This window comes from Borostomias antarcticus, assembly GCF_949987555.1.
Source record: "Borostomias antarcticus genome assembly, chromosome: 9".
In the NCBI taxonomy this organism is placed as follows: domain Eukaryota; kingdom Metazoa; phylum Chordata; class Actinopteri; order Stomiiformes; family Stomiidae; genus Borostomias; species Borostomias antarcticus.
Genome location: NC_140242.1, coordinates 8,791,489 through 8,816,488, shown reverse-complemented (window position 1 = coordinate 8,816,488; position 25,000 = coordinate 8,791,489). Strand labels below are relative to the sequence as shown.

General features: G+C 51.7%; 2 protein-coding genes across 2 annotated transcripts in view; one reads left to right on the top strand and one right to left on the bottom strand.

The window, feature by feature from the left end:
• The window catches only part of arhgap21a (Rho GTPase activating protein 21a), a 109,778-nt gene that overhangs the window by 67,802 nt on the left and 16,976 nt on the right, over window positions 1-25,000 (bottom strand). The window lies entirely within an intron of this gene.
• The window catches only part of LOC311313344 (protein transport protein Sec16A-like), a gene marked incomplete at its 3' end in the record, with an annotated part of 27,523 nt that continues 12,088 nt past the window's right edge, over window positions 9,566-25,000 (top strand). The window contains 16 exon segments of the mRNA XM_084443468.1: window positions 9,566-9,614; window positions 12,472-12,991; window positions 12,993-13,899; window positions 14,065-14,144; window positions 14,241-14,321; window positions 14,323-14,343; window positions 14,449-14,697; window positions 14,699-16,603; window positions 16,848-16,996; window positions 17,555-17,646; window positions 19,126-19,288; window positions 21,661-21,859; window positions 22,392-22,641; window positions 22,859-23,001; window positions 24,229-24,290; window positions 24,379-24,517. Of these exon segments, the coding sequence (XP_084299594.1) occupies window positions 12,545-12,991; window positions 12,993-13,899; window positions 14,065-14,144; window positions 14,241-14,321; window positions 14,323-14,343; window positions 14,449-14,697; window positions 14,699-16,603; window positions 16,848-16,996; window positions 17,555-17,646; window positions 19,126-19,288; window positions 21,661-21,859; window positions 22,392-22,641; window positions 22,859-23,001; window positions 24,229-24,290; window positions 24,379-24,517 (4,887 nt within the window). The 5' untranslated portion in view covers window positions 9,566-9,614; window positions 12,472-12,544.

The following is a 25,000-nucleotide window of genomic DNA, read 5'->3' as shown; positions in this document are numbered from 1 at the left end:
TGTCCCAGGATTCTGTTATAAACTGCAGAGTTACTGCCATGAATGTGGATGTGGCCCTGCTGGTCCACAGGTCAGTGGTGCATGAAAAGAAGGGTTTTCCCCCAAGGCTCTCCATGATTTTATCTTTTGTTTCATTGTATAGGGCGGGGATTTCAGTGTACATGAAATGATTCCGTGAAGGAAGGGCATACTTGTTATTTAACTGTCCAAGAAGTTGTCTGAACCCAGGTTTCTCAACAGTATACACGGGGACCTGATCCATGCATATGTACTCTGCTACAGCCCTGTTCAGTTTCTTTGTTTCATTTGATTTTGCATCACTTTCTTTGTTGTTCAAATACAGCTAGTAGGGTAGGCTGTGTGTGTGTCGCTTTTGTTGCTGGTCGATTCTCCTCAGCTTCTCTCTGGTACTATAGAGAAGAGAAATATCACACTTTTAAAAAATCTTGGTTTCTCTTTAGATCCGACCTTTAAAAATAACTCAATTATCTAATCTAATCTTAGAAATTAAGTAAAGTTAATAGTACTGTGTGTTAAGCATAACAGCATCTAAGTTGATTTACTGACCATTAACTCAGGCTTGATAGCTGGTGCTGTCCTGTTAGCCCAACAGCCATTCTCGGAGCTAAGCTAACTAGCTCTAGTTTACATCCATGAGCTAGCTAGTAGCTAGCTAGCTAATTCCCCTCAGCTATTCAGACGCCACATTGACTGCTTTGGCCCATTGCTGGATAGCTTTGAGGGGGATTAGCTAGCTAGCTTAGCTAGCCTAGCTTAGCTTCACGTTAGCTATCTTATCTACCGCCCCCCCCCACACACAAAGTCAATGCGGCGTTTCGATAGCAAGCTCATGGATGTATTAAACTGAGTTCATGAATTAAACTAAAGTTAATAGTTTACTGGGCCATTTTGTTTAATGTTTCAGTGATGTTGAAAGTGGAGCTGTCACCAAGCTCTCTAAATTCTTTATAGAGATCCGCGTGTCGGTCCTAGAGGTGTTTTGCTAAATGTGTTGTGTTTGCACCTTTCGTTGGCACTACTCTGGAACAACGCTTGCAAATGGGCTTCGTGGCATCTTTAGCTTTTCCTTCGTCATTTGCTTCAAACCCGAAGTCCTTCCAAACAGCACTTCTGCTGTTTTCTTTATCCACGAGTCGCGGAGGCTCTGCACTTGCCATCTTCGGAGCGAGTGAGAGGATTTGTTGACAAGACAGGTCTGTGAGGGGGAGGGGGCGGGGCCATGTGTGCAGAGCAGCAGCGTGTGTGCGCCTGTGTGTCAACAACTCGCTGTAGGAGAGAAGACAGAGCGAGAAAGCCAGCTGGTATCGATAGTGTGGAAAATATCGATATTGCGAGAAATTAGTATTGAAACTGTTTTAAATATTCAGAATCGATATGAATCGAAAAATCGATATTTTTGACAACACTATAATTAAGTACACTTTATTTATATCCCACCGTTCACAGATCAAAGGTCACAAAGTGCTTCACAAAATCATCAGATAAATAAAAACAATGGTAGAAAAACAAAACAAAAACAATAACGAGGACAACAAAAACTAAGAAACCTTATCTTGTGCCTGTACCTTACCATGGTGTGACTATACCTTACCATGGTGTTCCTATACCTTACCATGGTGTGCTGTACCTTACCATGGTGTGCCTGTACCTTACCATGGTGTGCCTGTACCTTACCATGGTGTGCCTGTACCTTACCATGGTGTGCTATACCTTACCATGGTGTTCCTATACCTTACCATGGTGTGCTATACCTTACCATGGTGTGCCTGTACCTTACCATGGTGTGCCTGTACCTTACCATGGTGTGCTATACCTTACCATGGTGTTCCTATACCTTACCATGGTGTGCTATACCTTACCATGGTGTGCCTATACCTTACCATGGTGTGCCTGTACCTTACCATGGTGTGCCTTTGACCACAGTACTCCATTTCCCACAAGGTTCCTGACATGGAGGATGAGGAAGGAGAGGGTGAGGATGACGACGACGATGAGGAGGGCTTGGAAGATATCGATGAGGAGGGGGATGAGGACGATGGTGAGGAAGATGAGGATGAAGATGGTGACGGTGAAGATGGCGAGGTATAGTAGCCGCGTGTTTATCTGCATCTTGAGGGCCAGTGCATGCTGGGAGATTTGCTAGTAAGAGAGAACTCTTAAATTTGATAACTAAATTATTTGCCTTTATTTAACCAGGAAAAAGACCCATTGAGATATAATCTCTTGTTAAAAGGGGGACCTGCCTAAGAAAGGCAGCAAAACATGAATATTTCTGAAACTAGTGTGGACAGTTGGTGTTGGTTTAAATGTTCTCTGGTGCCTCAGACCCGATATGAGAGGCTGGTTATTACGGCGTCACGCTCGTACGGCGCCATCGTCAGCCGGGCGGGGCCTCGCGGTGGCGTGCGATCTATAGGGGGCGCTAGAGATGGCGAGCCAGGGGGTCATCGCCTGACGCAGCGTGATCAGGAAGAAAACCCTCGCTTTCACTCGCCAGGCGAAGGAATGCAATTCAATAAGACGTTATCGTCATCATATCCCCTGATCATTGACATGATGAACTATTCAATGTGGCCCACACATCGAAATTACACAACTTTAACATCATTTGGAGGTAAGCTTTATTGACACAGCAGGATGACGACAGAGCAGACAGCTCATGGACTCTGTTCAGCTGATAGAACAGGGGTGGAGCTTGGGAGTTTTTTTTATTTTTTATACCACTAAATAAGCAAATACAATTTTGGCAAAACTGTTCAGAAATGCCCCACAGCGCTCTCTCACCCGAGTACGACTGTCAGATTAGGGACTATTGGACAGTGTTTCTGTATAGATCACTAAATGATTCCGCTGCTGCTCACCGCTCCCCCAGGGGATGATGGGTCAAATGCAGAGAACAAATTTCACACACTCAGGTGTGTGACAATCATGGGACTTTAACCTTTAACTAACTGTTGATGTTGCTATTGTATGTAGGCTAAATGCAATTAAATGGAATTGTTTGCTAAACATCGTCTTACTCAACAATCTAGCTCTCACTTCTGAACAGACAAAACGCTGATGATAGTTTGTAATGCAGATGTGCCTCAGTTAAACTTCAGGCAGGTATCACCTGAGGGCGCTGCGTGAGAGGGGCAGTATTTCTGTTTCTTACTGTTTCAGGCAGGTATCACCTGAGGGCGCTGCTTGAGAGGGGCAGTATTTCTTTACTGTTTCTGACGAGTTCTGCCAGCTTTTAATGTGCGTATTTATAAAGAAAAAACAAAAGCTCCAAGCTCCATTATGTTCTATCAACTTCAGAGTCCAGGGGCTGTTTGCAGTGTCATCCTGCTGTATCAAAATAGTTCATCACCAAATGATGCAAGTGTTTAATTTCGACATGTGTGGGCAACATTATAGTTAATCATATCGTTTGCTATAATGCAACAACGACAGGGGGATATGATGATTATGGTGAATTCCAATGCATTCCTTCGACTCGCGTTTTGTTCCTGATTGCGCAACGTCAGGCGATGACGCGTAACCAGAGTGCACCCTATTGGTCAGGTGCCACCGTGAGGCCCCGCCCACATGATCGTACTGTAGTGACATGTAATTGGTTATTAAGAAGTGAAATTCACAGATATCGTTGACACGAAGTTGAGAAATATTCCACTTGGGCCTGGAATAGATTCCTCAAGTTAAATACAACGGTATGAATGTGAACACATCATCCTCTCTTTCAGGATGATGGTGAGGACGACTAGCCCTGGCGAGGACATATTCCAAACAACACCGTTCCCAGTTCTTACCCTAGAATCATCCCCTAGAATCATCCCCCATCCCTTGGGAGCAAGATGCTTTGTTTTTTTGTATAATTTTTTTCTATTTTGTGCCGTCTTCTGTTCTACTGAAGTCTTCTTCTGTCAAGACGAATTAATTTCCAGGACATGCGTTCATCAGGACACGTAGTTGCCATCTTGGAAGTCTCACCTGTCCAACAGGTTACCACACGTCTCCAAAGACCAATACAAGAAAAATGTTTGATATCTGCACGTCATCCTATGTACACTAAAATAACCTAGCAATTTACATGTAAGATATATAAATAAGGTTTCCGTTCAAGTTGTGAGTTAAAGATAAGCCATGGTGCAGTGATAACTTAAATCATAGCATCCCTTGCCACTTTTATAAACAGCATACCTACATTGGGGTGCGGTGGAAGGACTTCCAGGGCAACTAGAGTTACTAGAGTTGACACCGTTTTTCATTTGTGACTCATCGTACTAATGACGCCGATTGAAAGTTTCAGCTTGTTTGTCAGCTATTTTTAAATGTTTTGGGCTCTATCCTCGTGTGACAGGGTTGTTGGGTCGCGGTATCATAGTGTGACAGGGTTGTTGGGTCGCGGTATCCTAGTGTGACAGGGTTGTGGGGTCGCGTTGGGGCACGTGGGAATTTGACACGAACACGCGCTTTGGGATTATGTTGATTGAATTTTCATTGTATTGTTTTACAGAAACCCATGATGTTTGAAATTACAATTTATAATAAAAACAAAACACAAAAAATGTCCTTGTAATTTTGAGCTTGGTGAACTAACAGATTATTTAAGACGATAAAATAAAGGCCCTGTAGAGTCTGATATCTACTTTGGTGTATTTGTCCACCTTTTCCACTGGATAACTGTTCACGTTAACATGAGTGTACCAGTTGCTTTGTTACAATAAATAAATGTAAACACCGATGTTTGGATTACTTTCTTACCATGCACAGCATTGTATCATTTTTTCATTATAGGACTACATAACCAAACAGTGTCACTGTGAAAATAATTAATTTTAATCAAATAAAATGAATGGGCAAGTGAAATTCTGAGCAATAGGCTATTAGCAATAGGATTCAACAATATCATCATCCATTGATATCGCATCACAAAACATCATACTCCATGATATTCTAGAGCCTTATTTTATATATAAAAATGATTTTCCTGTAAAGGACAATCTAACTAGAGACACACCAGGATGAGGCAAAGAAACATCTCTAAGAGTTTAGCCACACTTTTACACATCTGTCTGTTAATTTGGTGGTTTTTACCACATGTCTGCTTAGCACTTAATGGAACGGTACTGATGACAACACTAGAACAACCTGCTGGGCTTCCACCAGTCCAGGGTCAAGGGAGGTCACTCCACAGACACGGCCGTTCTTGCGGTGACAGAGTCACTCCACGGTGACAGAGTCACTCCACGCCGCAAGAGCAAACCCCTCTGTCCTGATCCTCCTCCGGTCAGCAGCGCTGGACACGGTGAACCACGAGATCCTCCTCCACGCTTGAGGGGACAGGAGTCACAGGCTCTGCACCCCCCCTGTGTGCATCCTACCTGATGGGTCGCTCCTACCAGGTCACATGGAGAGGGTTAAACCATGCAGGCTGACTGGGGGGGTTCCACAAGGCTCAGTTCTGGGTCCTCATCTTGTTTCCTTCCACCCAACATCTCTGGGTTCTGTTGTTTACTTGCATGACTTCTGCCGTTGTTATGCAAGACCCAGCTGGTCTGGCCAACTATAAAATTATAACCGGTCCATATAAAGGACACCACTACATTTGGAGACCATTCGCTGACATTTTGATAGAGCAACTGAAATAAATACACTCCCTTCCCTATGTCCCTCTGTAATTGGCTACCCTGGACTGGCTTACACTGCCCCCTACTGGTGGTACCCGGTCTGCTGTGCCTGCTGGGAGGTCCCCACAGTTCTCATACGTTCTCCCTTGACTGTGTACCTGTCCATTTTACATCGATCTAATCATGTGAATAAATCAATCCAGTTGTGAGATGGATGGTCCATGTCACAGTTGGTGATTGAGCTTCGTGTCCACAGGCGCCGTCAATCCTAATTTAGGACGGGGTGATTTCCCCCTGAAGAGCTTCCTGGAGAAAGACTTTTATCTTGTGTGTGTGTGTGTTGGCGTGCCTCGGGGGATGGGGATTTCAGATGATTTGTTTTGATTAATGGATATCAGACCACACAACAAGTTGGCATAGTTTGGTTACGTATACAGTAGCACCCCTGCAGGGTTGTAATCAACCCTGTGGTTTTAAAATCCTCAAAGGAACGGACAGGTGCACATTTCTGGGAAAAGAGTGAGGAAGATGCTGTGTTCTGTAAACACCATCACGTGTCCCCATTGGTCCAGGAAGTTCTCTCAGAGATGCTGAGTCATTCTAATCCTGTGGGTCTCTGCTTGGCGTGGCTTACCTGTCCCAACCCTCACACAGCTAGTCATTCTCTCAGGAGATTAGTTTGGATGGTTTCTCAGGAGATAAGACTTGGTATAAGGCTGAGATGACATGGCTATTTCTGCCTCTTTGAGACGGGTCTCAATGTCCCACACAGTTTCCATAGAGAAGGTTTCCCAGAATTCAGCAGGGCACTAGAGAGGCTAGGGCTTTAGCCCCAGACCCACCTAGACCCATGGGTCAACAGAGCTGAATGTGAGATGCCTTTTCTAATGGGAGTTATTCTATTAACACCCAGTCTGTTGTATTATTATTGTAATGTTCTATTAATACATCCACGGTTGTATACCTGTTGTCATCAGGCCTAAATGTGTACATGTGATGTGAGTGCCTTATCCACAATCATCACAATGTGAGTGTACTTAGGTGTGTGTGTGTGTGTGTGTGTGTGTGTGTGTGTGTGTGTGTATTGTGTATTGTGTGTGTGTATTGTGTGTTTCTGTAAAACGCATCACTGTGGACATTCCTCTCTCTACATCTATCATCTAACCTCCAGACAGACGTCCAACGTTTAGAGCACAGTTTAAAACTCACCTCTTTGTCGCAGACGATCTATAATTTATGTCCTTGTCTTGTGTCTTAAATGTAGTTTCTTGATTATTTTGTGTCTCTGCAGTCCTTTGTTTTTGTTTGTCTCTCTTTGTACCCGGGCTGCGCCCCGGGCTGATGTAACAGTTGGTTGGGGGGCGCATTATAAATACAAATAACATAACAGGCTGTCTAAGGTGCACTCTAAGCCATCAGACACCTGCCTATGGGGACAGCTGTGTCCCTGGATCCGGGACACGTCCAACCAGGAGGACATGTTAAACACTGGGACATCCCACTCCCTCTGCTAACAGAGACGCAGGCCGTGAGCAGCCTGCCAGGCTAATATCAACATTCAGGAGCTTATGGTGAGTTTAGACAGCGGGTAAGAAAACAGACTCCCATTCTCCCAGCTTCCTACATGAGCGCCCGGGAGGAGAGACGCTCATGACTGCTCCTCTGTGGCTGCCACAGGAAGTGATGTACGTAGTTGTCTCGTGATTTTTATTTTTTTTCGGGCGGTGGGAGGGGGTGGGGGGCATGCGCTTTATAAGTTAAAGCTACAGAAGAGTCATGGCATGTCATTATAGCTGGACACACATAAAGTCAAATATAAAGTTTGATTTGATTTGACATTCTCATGTCAGGCTATTCATAATGTTCATATAGAGGGCAGCTGGGCTCTTTGTCTTCCATGGGTTGTTGGTGTATCAACAGAGGGGAGAGGGTGTGAGGGGTGAGAGTGTGAGGGGTGAGAGTGTGTGTGAGGGGTGAGAGTGAGGGGTGAGAGTGTGTGTGAGGGGTGAAAGTGTGTGAGGGGTGAGAGTGTCAGAGGGGTGTGAGAGGGGTGTGAGGGGTGAGAGTGTGTGTGAGGGGTGAGAGTGTGAGAGGGGTGAGAGTGTGAGAGGGGTGTGAGGGTGAGAGTGTGTGAGGGGTGAGAGTGTGAGGGGTGTGAGGGGTGAGAGGGGTGAGAGTGTGTCTGAGGGGTGAGAGTATGACAGTGTGTGTGAGGGGTGAGAGTGTGTGTGAGGGGTGAGAGTGTGTGTGAGGGGTGAGAGTGTGTGTGAGGGGTGAAAGTGTGAGAGGTGACAGTGTGTGAGAGCTCAGAGGGAGGTGTCTTCTCTTCAGAGGCTGGCTGTGCCAGGGCAGGGAGCTGAAGGAGCCATGTCCCAGCATGCACAGTGGCTCACAGGCTCCACACACACACACACACACACACACACACACACACACACACACACACACACACACACACACACACACACTCACACACACACACACTCACACACACACACACACACACACACACACACACACACACAAGCTGAAGGAGCCATGTCCCAGCCTGCACACACACACACACACACACACACACACACACACATTCACACACACACACACACACACACACACACACACACACACACACACAGAAGCTGTAGGAGCCATGTCCCAGCCTGCTCAGTGGCTCACAGGCTCCACACACACACACACACACACACACACACACACACACACTCACACACACACACACACACACACACACACACACACACACACACACACACACACACACACACACACACACAGAAGCTGTAGGAGCCATGTCCCAGCCTGCCTCTTGGCTCACAGGCTCCAGACAGGCTGCCAGGGGCCCAGTTTGGGTTGACATGTCTGAGAGAGAGTGGGATGTGGGAGAGAGACCACACCAGCAGGTTGACATGTCTGAGAGAGAGTGGGATGTGGGAGAGAGACCACACCAGCAGGTTGACATGTCTGAGAGAGAGTGGGATGTGGGAGAGAGACCACACCAGCAGGTTGACATGTCTGAGAGAGAGTGGGAGGTGGGAGAGAGACCACACCAGCAGGTTGACATGTCTGAGAGAGAGTGGGAGGTGGGAGAGAGACCACACCAGCAGGTTGACATGTCTGAGAGAGAGTGGGAGGTGGGAGAGAGACCACACCAGCAGGTTGACATGTCTGAGAGAGAGTGGGATGTGGGAGAGAGACCACGCCAGCAGGTTGACATGTCTGAGAGAGAGTGGGAGGTGGGAGAGAGACCACACCAGCAGGTTGACATGTCTGAGAGAGAGTGGGAGGTGGGAGAGAGACCACACCAGCAGGTTGACATGTCTGAGAGAGAGTGGGAGGTGGGAGAGAGACCACACCAGCAGTGTGTGTGTGTTGAGCTGAAGTGTGTAGAGCAGCACTGCCTTGCATCGGATGACCTGAGGACTAAATAAACTCTTCTGACTGTAATGAACATTATCTATGTTGGGTAACTTGTTGATAGGCCTGATTATTTTACTCCCAGATGACACTTTGTGCTGAGTGCAATTATCAGGCAGTACTGATATGTACAGCCGAGTGTCTCCGCATAAATATGAACTATTCCGGTTTGTATCATCTTGCATTGATGATTTGATTGATAAATTACATATTCACGCAATAATTATCCCCATCATACAACAACGGTACGCAAAAATATCCCAAACAAATGCAAATCATATCCGTGTTCACACCCACCTGCTGTAAAGATCAAAGCAATCTGCCGTGACGCAACAGTTGTTTGGCATTGTGACGTCGCATGTACACGTAGCATTAGGAGGATGTGACGTCACATGTACACGTAGCCTAGGAGGATGTGACGTCACATGTACACGTAGCCTAGGAGGATGTGTTCATTGTGACGTCGTGACGTCGCATGTACACGTAGCCTAGGAGGATGTGTTGATTCAAGATGGCGGCGATGTGTCAGCCTCACTGTCCTGAACATTTGTAAGTCTCGGTTTTAATCTTTCTTCGTTTTAATCTTCATGCTGTAGATGAGAGTGTTTCTTATCCACGAGTGCACGTTTGTTTTAATCCTTAAACAGCGAGTATTCAAGGCGTTAAGTCAACTGTAACCGATTTAATTTGATTTCTAGCAAGCTAGCCTCGACTAGCTAGCCTGCTGGGGGTTAGCTGGGTGAAGAGCATCTGAAACCCAGGTCCTGTGAAGCCGGGTTGTTGTGTCAGCATCGAGGATTGATGCCAGTGTCTAGTGTCTAGTATGTAGATGTCTAGTGTGACTCCTGAGCTCTCCTCCTGACAGCATGAGCACTAGCTAGCTACAGGTTTGCGTCCATTTGGTCTAATTGTCTCCAACAGGCTTGAGGCTAGCCAGCTGTCATGCTAATGCTAGCTAGCCTGTTAGAGTAGAGGGTGTATTAGCTAGCCAGCTGTCATGCTAATGCTAGCTAGCCTGTTAGAGTAGAGGGGGTATTAGCTAGCCAGCTGCCATGCTAATGCTAGCTAGCCTGTTAGAGTAGAGGGTGTATTAGCTAGCCAGCTGTCATGCTAATGCTAGCTAGCCTGTTAGAGTAGAGGGTGTATTAGCTAGCCAGCTGTCATGCTAATGCTAGCTAGCCTGTTAGAGTAGAGGGGGTATTAGCTAGCCAGCTGCCATGCTAATGCTAGCTAGCCTGTTAGAGTAGAGGGTGTATTAGCTAGCCAGCTGTCATGCTAATGCTAGCTAGTCTGTTAGAGTAGAGGGTGTATTAGCTAGCTAGCTGTCATGCTAATGCTAGCTAGCCTGTTAGAGTAGAGGGTGTATTAGCTAGCCAGCTGTCATGCTAATGCTAGCTAGTCTGTTAGAGTAGAGGGTGTATTAGCTAGCTAGCATCTGCAGAAACCCGGATGATTGACCCATATGGTTGATTAGTAGCTACTAGCTAGCGAGCTCATGTTGTCAGATGTTGCTGCAGAGTGGTCCTGGTCACATGCTCTGAGTAGAGAGCTTAGCTCACTAACTATAACCCAGTTGAGTAGATAGCTTAGCTCACTAACTATAACCCAGTTGGGTGGTAGGCTAACTCAGCTAGCTAAGGTAAGCTAATGAACCGGCTACAGTCAGCCGGCGAGAAATGAGCCTGTCCAGTTTGAGTTAGTTTCAGGCCCATCAGTCTGTCAGTCTATCAGTCTATCAGTCTATCAGTCTGTCACATTGACCAGTGAGTTAGTTTCAGGCCCATCAGTCTGTCACATTGAACAGTGAGTTAGTTTTATCTATCAGTCTGTCACATTGAACAGTGAGTTAGTTTTAGGTTTATCAGTCTGTCACACTGAACAGTGAGTTAGTTTCAGGCCCATCAGTCTGTCACATTGACCAGTGAGTTAGTTTCAGGCCCATCAGTCTGTCACATTGAACAGTGAGTTAGTTTCAGGCCCATCAGTCTGTCACATTGAACAGTGAGTTAGTTTCAGGCCCATCAGTCTGTCACATTGACCAGTCAGCTGTCAGCTGTCTCTTTCCCAATGCTTGCGTACAGATGTGTGTGTTAGCTGACAGCTTTCTCACCACACTGGCAGTAGTCAAGATAACGCGAAGCACAACACATTAGTATTATGATACAACACACCGAGGATTATGTTACTGTCTATTTCCTGTTTTGAAAATGCCCTCAAAGCTCCAAAGTTCAAATGAGCCTGATTAGCGCCGTGTTTATGATCACACGTGTTGAGTGACAGTTACAACACCTCACATGCAACTAGTCTGTTTTGATAGCTAGCACAGTTTGCCTAGTTTTGAGTTCAAGATGCTAATATCACCTGCTTATAAAGGCCGTCTTGGTCAGTTGGGTAAGTAGCTGGAAAGATTTTTCCGGAATAAATCCTTAAGCTGCTGAGGTATTTCCCCCATATGGCTGCATCGCCCGGAAGAAATGGAGTCTTGAGGAACAGTTCTGCTTTATAACATGGCGTTGGGTGTCATGATCATTGTGACATTGAAACAGAGTTCCAGTATCTCTTATTCATTCTCATCTTCATTGTGACATCACAGGAGAGTGACATAGGAAAGCCTCCACGACTCTTAACTCTTAACATCTCCAACTCAAACATCTCCAGCTCACTTTCTCTCCTGCTCATCATCGAGTGGGAGGATGGTTGCAAAGCCAAGCTGAAGTCTGCAAACAGGATCCTGGTGTGTGAGTCCACAGGCACCTTCTCCAGGATCCTGATTGTAGACTTAAGCTCGGCTTTCAACACCATCCTCCTGCTCACTCTGGAGGGTGTGCTCTCCCAGAGGTTTGCAGATGACATCACCCTAATCGGTCTCATCTCTGAGGGTGACGAGTCCACCTACAGGTGGGAGATCGGCCAGCTGCTGTCCTGGTGCAGCCAAAACAACATGGAGCTCAACGCTCTCAAGATAGTGGAGATGATTGTAGACTTTTAAGAAGAATCCAGCCCCCCCCCCCCCCACACATGTCTTTTGCACTGTCCTGTCCTGCACCCTGTCCTATAGCGTTTGCCTTTACCCTGGTCAAATTCCTAGTATGGGTGAACCACATGGCAATAAAGAGATCTGGAATCCTGAATCATATTGGAAATGTGTCGCCGCAAAAAGTCTGCTGGTCTGTTTGTGATTGTGATGCATTCATGACCAACGTTAAGTGTCCAGTCTGCTACTACTACTACTAACCCTAACCCTACTACTACTACTAGGATGAGGAAGCCCTAGATGCACACGTAGGCATGGCCACGCTGTCAGGAACACGTCAGGAACACGCATAGCGTGCGAGTAAATAAAGGTGTGTTTAGATCAACATCAACGTCACCGTAGTAACTTGCGTGTTTCCCCTCCCGTCCGCAGCCACGCCTGAACACAGACTCGTCCGTGACGTCACCAGAGCGGCTCGGTGGCCTCGACCTGTCGCCCGTCCGCCATGCAGCCCCCTCCTCGGAGCGGCCCCCCCGGAGCCTCCGGCCCCCCTCCCTCGGGGGGAGGCCCCAACGCCTTCAGGAGAACCCGCCCTTACAAGCACGGCCCCCCCGCCGCGGCGGCCATGATGGGCCCCACGCCGCCCGCCCAGACCGTGACCGACCCTTTTGCTTTCGGCCGACAAGCCCCTCCTCCAATGGCGGCGGGCGGTCACCCGCCGCCTGCCAATAGCAACCCCCCGCCTATGCAAGCCCCGCCCCCCAGCATGTACTCCCAGGCTAGCGGGGGTCCGGGGCTGCCGCCTCAGTCGCTGGACAGGGTGGCGCCCCCCCCCTCCTCCACCCCGGGGCTGAGCCTCTTCACCCCCCACAGTACGGTGTCCCCCGTCCCCCTGCTGCCCCCGGGCCCCCCACCCGCCGGGGCGGAGCAGGGCTATTTCAACTCCAGAGATCCAGCGCCCCCCCCCCTCCTCCATGACGCCCGCCCCCCCGGCCCAGGCCCCGCCCGGCCAAGCGCCTTACGGCCAGGACTACCGGGGCGAGCCCGCGCCCCCGCCCGCCGTGCCTCCCACCAGCCAGTGGGCCCCCGACCAGGCGAGCCGGCCCCCCTCCAGCCAGTGGGCCCCCGACCAGGCGAGCCGGCCCCCCTCCAGCCAGTGGGCCCCCGACCAGGCGAGCCGGCCCCCCTCCAGCCAGTGGGCCCCCGACCAGGCGAGTCGGCCCCCCTCGGTCCTCAACTACTTCCAGCCCACTAGTGACCCTCAGCCACAGTTCAACATCCCCCCACAGATGGCGCCGCCGCCACACACGCCCTCGCCCCACAGCGCCCCTCCTACACACCCCCAGCCCCCCTCCTACCCCCAACCCCAGGCCCGGGCCCCCCCCCAGCACCCAGACAGGCCCCCCAGCTCCCAGTGGCCGGAGGTTCACCCTCCCCAACAACAACAACAACAACAGCAACAACAACAACAACACAACTCCCACTTCCAGGCCCAGAGCTACTTCAGCCAGAGTTCCGCCCCCCAGGACTCCTGGTTCAACCAGCCCCCCCAGGACCCCGCCTACCACCAGATGGGGGCGGGGCCAGGGCCCGGTCCCGGGTCGGGTCCCGGTCACCACGGCTCGGCCCAGCCCGACTCGTCTGGAGGAGGAGGGGGAGAAGGAGGAGGAGGGGGAGGAGGAGGAGGGTCTCATCACGGCGCCGCCGGGCCCCCGCCCCTGTCTCCCCAGGTCCCCTACATCCAGGACGCCGGCACTGTGTCCATGTTCTTCAGGGGACACGACGTGGAGAACGAGGAGACGCTGGCGGGGGAGGGGCGGGCGGTCAACGGCCTCCAGGCCTTCCAGCCTCTTCACGGAGGTCACCCCCACCCCTACCACCACCACCAACAACCACAACAACAACAACAACCACCACAACAACCACAACAACAACAACCACAACCACACCAACAACAACAACCACAACAACAACAACTACACCAGCACCCCGCGCCCACACACCCTCCCCCTGCCCCCGGACCAGAGGCGCCCTCCCCGCTGGCCGACCCCTCCCTGCCCTACATGAACGACGGTGGCTACGCCGCGCCGGGCCCCGCCCACCCCGCCCACCCCCCCCCCCCACCCCACCCTGCCCATCCCGCCCACCCCGCCCACCCCCCCCACCACGCCCACCCCCCCTACTCCCACTGGCCGGCCGAGCCCCAGTTCGACCACATGGAGAACCTGGAGTGCGTCCCCAACCAGGAGGTCCTGCCCAGTGAGCCCCAGACCAGCCCAGCCCCCCACGGAGGAGGAGGAGGAGGAGGAGGAGGGGGAGGAGGAGGAGGAGGAGGAGGAGGAGGAGGAGGAGGAGGAGGAGGGGGAGGAGGAGGAGGAGGAGGGGGAGGAGGAGGAGGAGGAGGGGGGGGGGGACCGCTACGAGCCGGGCCCCAACCTGGAGACCCCCGACTCCGTATCCCGGCCCATTCGCTCGGCCAGCGTGTCGTCCGGCTACAGCAACGTCAGCCACGGCAGCGGAACCGGACCCGGGCCGGACACCCGGCGCCGACACCAGGGGGTGGTGGGCACGTTCATCCAGCAGGAGAGCCCGCGACCCCCGGACGACCTCTTCTCGGCGGCGGCCGTGGGCGGGTACTTCGAGCAGATCGACACCTCCCCCCGCCGTGGACTCGGACCGCGCCGGACCGCGCCACCAGAGCCCCCAGGACAGGATGTACCACTACCAGGCGCCCACGCCCAGCCCGCCCAAGCCCACGGGCCTCTTCCAGGCCAGCGCCAACAGCTCCTTCGAGCCCGTGAGGTCCCACGGCGTCGGGGTGCGGCCGGCGGAGGTGGACCGGGCCAGGATGGTGGCGGAGAGGGGAGCGGAGCCGGCGTCCGGCAACCTGGAGCAGCCGCCGGACAACCTGGAGAATATCTACAGCCCCGGGGCAGGAGCTGGGGCAGGAGCAGGGGTAGGAGCTGGGGCAGGAGCAGGGGTAGGGGTAGGGGCAGGGGCAGGGGCAGGGGCAGGGGCAGGGGCAGTGGCTGGGGTCAGAGCCGGAGCCGTCGCTGGGCCGCCCCCCCCTCCCACACACCCCCTGGGTCTCCCCCACTCCCGGCCGTCGTCCCGGGCCCTCGTGGTCCACCGGCCCTGCGAGAGTCCTGCCACCACCCTCTGGGCCCAGAGCGACCCGGCCAGCCTGGGGGCCGGCTTCCTGCTGGCGCCGGCCGCTCCGCCGGTCCTCGCCACGCCCCGCCAGCCCAGCGCCGAGGTCATCCAGCCCCCGGAGGACACGCCCCCGGACCCCCCGCAGCGCGCCTCCGAGAACCTGGAGAACCCCCCCAACGCCAGCGAGGCGGAGGGGGCGGAGGGGCCGGACCCCCAGGCCCACCTGGGCTACGCCTCCCTCCTGGTCTCCGAGTCGCTCCACCAGCCGGTCCTCATCGCCCCGCCGGCGTCCAATTACAGTGTGGTTCCGCCCCAGGCGGTCTATCAGGGCCCCTGGGAGGCGGCCCCTCCCGTGAGACCGCAGGCGCAGGGAGCCAACGCCACGCCACCGGGTCCTCCGACTCCCACGTCCAATCAGAACCCACTCTTTGCCCCTCCTCCTCCTCTTCCTCCACCAATGAGCTTTAGCTCCGCCCCTGTCGGACAGAGCCCGCTCAATCTGGCCCGAGACGGCAGGGAGGGGGTCCAGCAGGAGGCCACGCCCCCGCTGCCCCAGCCTGCCCGCCCACCTCTCTCCAGGGGCCAATCAGTGGGCGGGGACAGCCACTCTGCTCTTCCTGTTAATTCACAGGCTCCTCCTCCCGCCGTCGCCCCCACCAATCACAGCCAGCCGTCAAATTACCAGCTGCTTGATTTCTCTATGCACCAATCGCAGAACCCCAGCCAGGCCATGGTCCCGCCCCCCTCGGTGCAGGGTCTGTCATTGGCCAGTAACGCCCCGGGGTTCTATCTGCAGGTGACCAAAGACGGCCAGCAGGGGGCGAGGGGAGAGGGCGACGCCCCTCCAGCACAGGCCCCGCCCCCTGCCGCCGCCCCAAACGCTCAGCAGCCCCCGCTCCCCACGGTCCCCGCCCCCCGGAGAGACGCCCCTCTAGGCCCGGCGGCCCAAGCTCCACCCCCACCCCCCCGAGGGCAGTATCCTCCCCCAGCACAGGGGCCCGTCGGTGGGGTCCGACCCCCGTCTGCTGCTGCTGCTGCTGCTTACCCACCCGGACCCCGGGGGCCGACGCCTTTAACCAACCCCCAACAGCCCCCCGGACCCCCCCAGCCTGGCCCCCAACAACCCCCCGGCCCCCAACAGCCTGGCCTCCAACAGCCTCCTGGCCCCCCCCAGCCTGGCCCCCATCAGCCCCCCGGCCCCCCCCAGCCGGGCCCCGCCGACCCGCCCCGACCACCCTCCTCCCTGGGGAGCCAGCAGGGCTATGGCCCCCACCCTCCTCCGGCCCCGGGGCAGGTGTACGGAGGGTACTACGGGGGCGCCTACCCGGAGTACCCCGATGGCAGAGTGCCCTACCCCCCGGGGCAGTACCCGCCCCCCCCTCCGGACCCCCGGACACAGCAGTATTACCCGGTGTGTATAGCCCACCTACACTCTGTCGTTGGGGGCAATTAGTGTCTTTATAGTTCATATAGTTCATGCCAAACTGTTTGAGGGGTTAAATAAATAAAACAATTTTTTTGTCTAGCCAGTTCCTATTGCACAGATATTAATGATGAGGCTTTAGCTACTTTCTGAAGCTCACTCTTCACCTTTGCTTTGCGTTGGGATTCCCTAGGGGGCAGGTGGAATCTGACGGTACCTTTTTGTCCCTCAGGATGACCCGTACAGGCGAGCGGACCCTCGCTATGGCCGGTATGACGGAGCTAACCCCGCCTACAGAGACCCAGGGTACCCGTACCGCGAGGCCCCGCCCGACCGGCCCAACTCCCGGGCCAGCCAGTACTCGGACAGACCCAACTCCCGGTCAGTGGAACAGATTATCACCTTTGAACCCTGACCTTAAAGGGGCACAGTCACGCCTGTTTCAGTGTTTGGATTTAAAGTGTAAATTCTGTGGGGACGCATTTTTAGCTAAACAGCAACACCGATGGTGAATTTAAAAAGGCCACACAGCATTTAACCTTTTCAATACGACCACGTCACCGGCAACATTTTAAAAAAACTCTAACAAATATTTAATAATATGAAAAAAAATATCTAACAAATCTAAAAAATTCCTCACTCCAACACTTGCTGAAAGCTGAGAAATTTCACTTTCTAGTATTATAGGGAAAAACCAATTAATATTTGAAATTGTCACTTTATTTTCAGGGTTAAAAGGGTTAAGCATTTAATCCAATCAAAGATAAAGATGTGTGACTGCCCCTTTAACTCGGGTAGAAGTCATTAAATTCACCTTCAATCAGTGTGACTGATCTTATCCAGCAAAGTCGACCGTGTGAATACAGGCTGTAATAAACTCACTCTGTCCGACCTGTAACCCCCTCCCCTGGAAACACCCTGTGCTTGCGCTGGTTCCAGACAAGGCTTCCCTGACGAGCCCCAGAGAGCCAACCCAAGCGCCTACGATGGATACTATGCAGAATACTACAAGAAGCAGTACGAGTATGCAGGTACGAGAGGAGGGCTCTAATAACATGGTTTATAGAGGGGTTATAGAGGGGTTATAGAGGGGTTATAGAGGGGTTATAGAGGGGTTATAGAGGGGTTATAGAGGGGTTATAGAGGGGTTATAGAGGGGCTATAGAGGGGTTATAAAGGGGTTATAGAGAGGTTATAGAGGGGTTATAGAGAGGTTATAGAGGGGTTATAGAGGGGTTATAGAGGGGTTATAGAGGGGTTATAGAGGGGCTATAGAGAGGTTATAGAGGGGTTATAGAGGGGTTATAGAGGGGTTATAGAGAGGTTATAGAGGGGTTATAGAGGGGCTATAGAGAGGTTATAGAGGGGTTATAGAGGGGTTATAGAGGGGTTATAGAGAGGTTATAGAGGGGTTATAGAGGGGTTATAGAGGAGCTATAGAGGGGTTATAGAGGGGTTATAGAGGGGTTATAGAGGGGTTATAGAGGGGTTATAGAGGAGCTATAGAGGGGTTATAGAGGGGTTATAGAGGGGTTATAGAGGGGTTATAGAGGGGTTAAGAGGGGTTATAGAGGGGTTATAGAGGGGTTATAGAGGGGTTAAGAGGGATTAAGAGGGGTTATAGAGGGGTTATAGAGGGGTTATAGAGGGGTTAAGAGGGGTTATAGAGGGGTTATAGAGGGGTTAAGAGGGGTTAAGAGGGGTTATAGAGGGGTTATAGAGGGGTTATAGAGGGGTTATAGAGGGGTTATAGAGGGGTTAAGAGGGGTTATAGAGGGGTTATAGAGGGGTTATAGAGGGGTTATAGAGGGTTATAGAGGGGTTAGAGGGGTTAGAGGGGTTATAGAGGGGTTATAGAGAGGTTATAGAGGGGTTAGAGGGGTTAGAGGGGTTAGAGGGGTTATAGAGGGGTTATAGAGGGGTTATAGAGGGGTTATAGAGGGGCCTTGACTCTGACCAGCCCCTCCTGCGTGTGTGTGTGTGTGCGTGCGTGTGTGTGTGTGTGTGTGTGTGTTGTGTGTGTGCGGTGTGTGTGTGTGTGTGTGTGCGGTGTGTGTGTGTGTGTGCGGTGTGTGTGTGTGTTGTGTGTGTGTGTGTGTGTGTGCGTTGTGTGCGTTGTGTGCGGTGTGTGCGGTGTGTGCGTGTGTGTGTGCGTGCGTGTGTGTGTGTGCGCGTGCGTGTGTGCGTGTGTGTGCGTGTGCGTGCGTGCGTGTGTGTGTATGCGTGTGCGTGTGTGCATGCGTGCGTGCGTGTGTGTGTGTGTGTGTGCGTGTGCGTGTGTGTGTGTGCGTGTGCGTGTGTGCATGCGTGCGTGTGTGTGTGTGTGTGTGGTGTGTGTGTGGTGTGTGTGTGGTGTGTGTGTGGTGTGTGTGCGTGTGTGTGCGTGTGTGTGCGTGTGTGTGGTGTGTGTGTGGTGTGTGTGTGGTGTGTGTGTGTGTGTGCGTGTGTGTGGTGTGTGTGCGTGTGTGTGGTGTGTGTGTGTGTGTGTGTGTGTGTGTGTGTGTGTGTAGATCGTAGCAGGTGGGAAGGTTACAACGCCGCCGGAGCGTACGACCCTCATTACCGTGGTTACTACGACCAGTCCTACTGGTACAACTACGACACCAGAGAACCCTACTATCAACAACAACAACAACAACAACAACAACAACAACAACAACAATACCCTGCCAGGTACACACACACACACACACACACACACACACACACTACTATCATCAACAACAACAACAACAATACCCTGCCAGGTACACACACACACACACACTACTATCAACAACAACAAAAATAATACCCTGCCAGGTACATACACACACACACACACACTACTATCAACAACAACAACAACAACAACACCACCCTGCCAGGTACATACACACACACACACACACTACTATCAACAACAACAACAACAACAACACCCTGCCAGGTACATACACACACACACACACACACACACACTACTATCAACAACAACAATAACAACAACACCCTGCCAGGTACATACACACACACACACACACTACTATCAACAACAACAACAATAATACCCTGCCAGGTACATACACACACACTACTATCAACAACAACAACAACAACAACAACACCCTGCCAGGTACATACACACACACACTAGTACCAGCAACCCACCCAGTACCCTACCAGGTACACACACACACACACACACGCGTGCTGCATCTCTGCAGTCAGCTGAGGCGGTCTACCACACAGAAACACAGAACATGTCTTTCATCTGGCCCAAACACTGCATGGTTTGTTTGGCACATGGCCAAAATACACCGGTGAGATTGAGAAGAGGTCATGTGATCCTTTATACCCTCTGTGTCTTTATTAACTATGAAGAGGTCATGTGATCCTTTATACCCTCTGTGTCTTTATTAACTATGAAGAGGTCATGTGATCCTTTATACCCTCTGTGTCTTTATTAACTATGAAGAGGTCATGTGATCCTTTATACCCTCTGTGTCTTTATTAACTATGAAGAGGTCATGTGATCCTTTATTAACTATGAAGAGGTCATGTGATCCTTTATTAACTATGAAGAGGTCATGTGATCCTTTATTAACTATGAAGAGGTCATGTGATCCTTTATTAACTATGAAGAGGTCATGTGATCCTTTATTAACTATGAAGAGGTCATGTGATCCTTTATTAACTATGAAGAGGTCATGTGATCCTTTATTAACTATGAAGAGGTCATGTGATCCTTTATTAACTATGAAGAGGTCATGTGATCCTTTATTAACTATGAAGAGGTCATGTGATCCTTTATTAACTATGAAGAGGTCATGTGATCCTTTAGACCAGGGGTCTCAAACTCGCGGCCCGCGGGCCATTTGCGGCCCGGCACAACACTCCAACCGGCCCGCGACATGATGTCAGAAATAAAATATAATCTGGCCCGCAAAATAATTTATTGTAAACGGCGCCAGTAGGCAGGCCTACAATGTAAATTCAAGTCGCTCAAACGTGGGGCGGAATGCTGTTATTGTGCGCAGCGCGTGAGGTGAACGCTGCATACAGTCACAGGTGCAATCAATCTGCACGCGATATGAACTATGAACGGAATGCAGCTCGCCACCGAGAGGCTGTTTTCATGGTTAACTAACGTTAAGAACACAGACAGTTTCAAGAAATATGGACATTGCAGTATTTTTTGTGGTGTCCAATGGAAATGCTACCTGCTTGATATGCAAGAACAAAGTCGCCGTTCTAAAGGAATATAATGTCAAGAGCTATCCATTACTAAACATGGAGTGTCATAAGGAGACCAGAGGAAAAAACGAGCCACACAGCTGAGAGGGCTAATGTCTCAGCAGTCTTTCAAGATAAGTGTCTGGCAAGAAATAGAGCAGTAGCCTACAAATGTATTCAAGTGTCTGGTAAGAAATGGAAACAAACTTGAACTTTAATAAATGCAAGTACAGGTCCAGGGCAGGCTTACAGTAGTGATGCATCTTGCAGCTAAAACAGAATAAAGTACAAATGTAGGCTATTCAAGATAAAATAAAAGTCAGGAAAAATGATTTGCAGCACTAACTTATGTTAAAATATATTAAAATGAATGGAAACCGGTTTGAATTTGTATGATGAAAATGTTAGTTATGGAATAGTCTTGCAACATTTAGAGACTGAGTTTTGAGTCTAGTTATGGAAATGAAAAATGACATTTTCAGAAATATTGCACTTTCTTATAGTTAGTAGTAGTTGAAGTTGACATTGAAGTGGCCCTCCTATGAGTTGACGATACCAGCAGTGGCCCCAAGCCAATTTGAGTTTGAGACCCCTGCTTTAGACCCTCTGTGTCTTTCTGCCTTTATTAACTATGAATCATAGTAACAAATACATCCTCTCAGAGATCAAACTCCTGTGGAACATTTCTTCTTCATGTCTTATTTAACCCACCTGTGGAACATTTCTTCTTCATGTCTTATTTAACCCACCTGTACCCAAAGAGCACCCAGGAGTTTAACCCCCTCAGGACCCAAGGCCCAGCCCGTCTCACGTTCGTTCCCCTCACACAGGAGAGAGGGCTACGACGACCAGTGGCGCTACTACCCCGGCTACGACGCCAGCTTCGACGACGACTACCGGCGTCCGCGCGACCCGTACACGGACGAGTTTGACCGGCGCAGTGTCCACAGCGAGCAGTCGGCCCACAGCGGGCGCAGCTCCCACAGCCAGAACAGCCGGAGGAGCAGCTTCAGCTCGCGCTCGCAACAGGTGCGTGTGTGTGCGTGTGCGTGTGTGTGTGCGTGTGTGTGTGCGTGTGTGTGTGTGTGTGTGGCTCAAGAGGAAGAGCAGTTCGGCCGATGATCGTAGGGTCAGCGGTTCGAATCCCGGCTCCTCTTGTCCACATGTTGAAGTGTCCTTGAGCAAAGACACTGAACCCCACATTGCTCCCAGTGAGCAGGTTAGCACCTTGCATGGCAGCTGGCGGACACGTAGGTGTGTGTGTGTGTGTGAGTGTGAGTGTGTGTGTGTGTGTGTGTGTGTGCGTGCGTGCGTGCGTGAATGGGTGAATGAGAGGCCATTGTAAAGCGCTTTGGACAAAAGCGCTATTTAAGTGCAGTTCATTTACCATTTATATGGGTGTGGTTGTGCTCACGTGAATGTGTGTGTAGGTGTGTGTTTGACCGTGGCTGTATTGGGTTGACCTCCTCGTGTGTGTGTTTTGTTTGTGTGTGTGTGTGTTTTGGTTGTGTGTGTGTGTGTGTTTTGGTTGTGTGTTTGTGTGTGTGTGTCCCTCTAACAGAGCCAGGTCTACCGGAGCCAACCGGACCTGTCAGCGGTGTACGACCCCACGACCTCCACCCTGCCGGTGGACTATTCCTACGGCCAGTACCCTGACCGGGCCGACGCCTCCCAGACCTACCAGTACCCTGACCGGGCCGACGCCTCGCAGACCTACCAGTACCCTGACCGGGCCGACGCCTCCCAGACCTACCAATACCCCTACAGCACAGACTACCCGGCCGACAGCACCTGGGCGTCTGCAGACCAACGTGAGAACGCTAGCGGAGACCACGCCTCAGACGCCGGGGGGACTGGGAAACATGGCGCTGTTGGGAGAGATGGGAATTAATGATGCTTCTCTCTCCTCCTCTCCCTACTCTCCCTCCCTCCCTCCCTCCCTCTCTCCATCCTTCTTCCTTTCCCTCTCCCATCCCCCTCTCTCTCCCTCTTATCCTCTCCCTCTCTCTCCTCCTTCTCCTCCCCCAGCTCCCCCTCGACCTCTGACCCCGGAGAAGTACTCCGTGCCCCATCGCTGCGCCCGCTTCGGGCCGGGCGGTCAGCTGATCCAGGTCCTGCCCAACCTCCCCTCCGCCGGCCAGCCAGCGCTGGTAGAGATCCACAACATGGAGGTGAGCGTCCCAACACCCCCCCCGGCCCCCCAGACAGCGTCCGAACACCCCCGCCCCCCCCCCCGGCCCCCAGACAGCTGACTGGTAGTGGACACTGTGGAAGTCGTGTCTCGCTAGCTGACCTGAAGTGTGGGTCATCTGTGTGTTGGTTGGCCAGGAGTGTCTGTGTGTGTGTGCTACACCACTGTTGATGATTGTAATTGATGATAAGTATAAGTATAGGAGAGTAGTGGATAAGTATAGGAGAGTGGTGGATAAGTATAGGAGAGTAGTGGATAAGTATAGGAGAGTGGTGGGTAAGTATAGGAGAGTGGTGGGTAAGTATAGATGGGAAAGTGTTGCCACAGTGAGTGTGTGTGTGTGTGTGTATGTGGTGACTAGGTGTGATCATCGCTTCAACACAGAGCTGTGAGCATGTAGACAGATGACTGAGAGAGAGGGATAGAGGGAGGGAGGGAGGGAGAGGGAGAGGGAGGGAGGGAGAGGGATAGAGGGAGGGAGAGAGGGAGAGAGAGGGAGGGAGAGGGATAGAGGGAGGGAGAGAGGGAGGGATAGAGGGAGGGAGAGAGGGATAGAGAGAGAGAGAGAGAGGGATGGAGGGAGAGAGCAGGAGTTCAGAACTAATCATCGGTGCCCTAAAGGTTCTGACCCGACCAGAAGGACACGATCAATCAGACGTCCACGGCCGCCCAGATGTAATGAGCTGTAGTTCCTGACCTGTCCTCTCTCTCTCTCTCCTCTCTCTCTCTCTCCTCTCTCTCTCTCTGTCTCTCTCTCTCTCTGTCTCTCTCTCTGTCTCTCTCTGTCCTCTCTCTGTCTCTCTCTCTCTGTCTCTCTCTGTCCTCTCTCTGTCTCTCTCTCTGTCTCTCTCTGTCCTCTCTCTGTCTCTCTCTCTCTCCTCTCTCTCTCTCTGTCTCTCTCTCTCTCTGTCTCTCTCTCTCTCTGTCTCTCTCTCTCTGTCTCTCTCTCTGTCTCTCTCTCTGTCTCTCTCTCTGTCTCTCTCTCTGTCTCTCTGTCTCTCTCTCTGTCTCTCTCTCTCTGTCTCTCTCTCTGTCTCTCTCTCTCTGTCTCTCTCTCTGTCTCTCTCTCTCTGTCTCTCTCTCTCTCTCTCTCTCTGTCTCTCTCTCTGTCTCTCTCTCTCTGTCTCTCTCTCTGTCTCTCTCTCTGTCTCTCTCTCTGTCTCTCTCTCTCTGTCCTCTCTCTCTATGTCTCTCTCTCTCTGTCCAGACCATGCTGCAGGACACCCCTGACCAGGGCGAGCTACGCTCCTTCCCCGGACCTCTGGTCAAGTAAGAACACGACCTTTAACCTTTGACCCGTCAGTTCCTAAGCGTGCTCCCAGGGCTGAGGGTGGCTGTCTGTCCTGTGTGTGTCCAGGGAGGAGACCCACAAGGTGGACGTGATCAAGTTCTCCCAGAACAAGGCGCTGGACTGCGCCCGGAGCAGCGAGCTGCTGGACAAGGACTCGGCCGGCCTGCTGTGGGACTTCATCATGCTGCTCTGCAGGCAGAACGGGGTAGGTCTGCCCGGGGGGGGGGGGTAGGTCTGCCCGGGCGCCGTGGGGGACGCCGTGGGGGGGCGGGGCCTCCTGAGACCCTCCGGATCCAGAGAGCTCACATTCAGATCAGTCTGCCCCCCTCTCAGCGGGCGGGGAGATCTGACCTTGACAGACTAACTCCTTCAGCCAGTCAGCGGGGAAATACTTTTACCAGTCAGAAGAACAGTGAAAACATCTTTTCTTCTGAGAAACTCCGTGCAACTCTTGTTCTTGATTGATTACTTTATTGATCCTCCTCCTCCGAGGAAATTAAAATAGTCGGTATCGCATAAAATACAAAAACATTAATTACGTAATACAAAAACATTTTAAACATCTTGTTTAATCTCTCTCTCAGACGGTGGTGCGAGGGTGTTTAACCACGCCCTCTCTCTCTCTCTCTCTCTCTCTCTCTCTCTCTCTCTCTCTCTCTCAGACGGTGGTGCGAGGGTGTTTAACCAT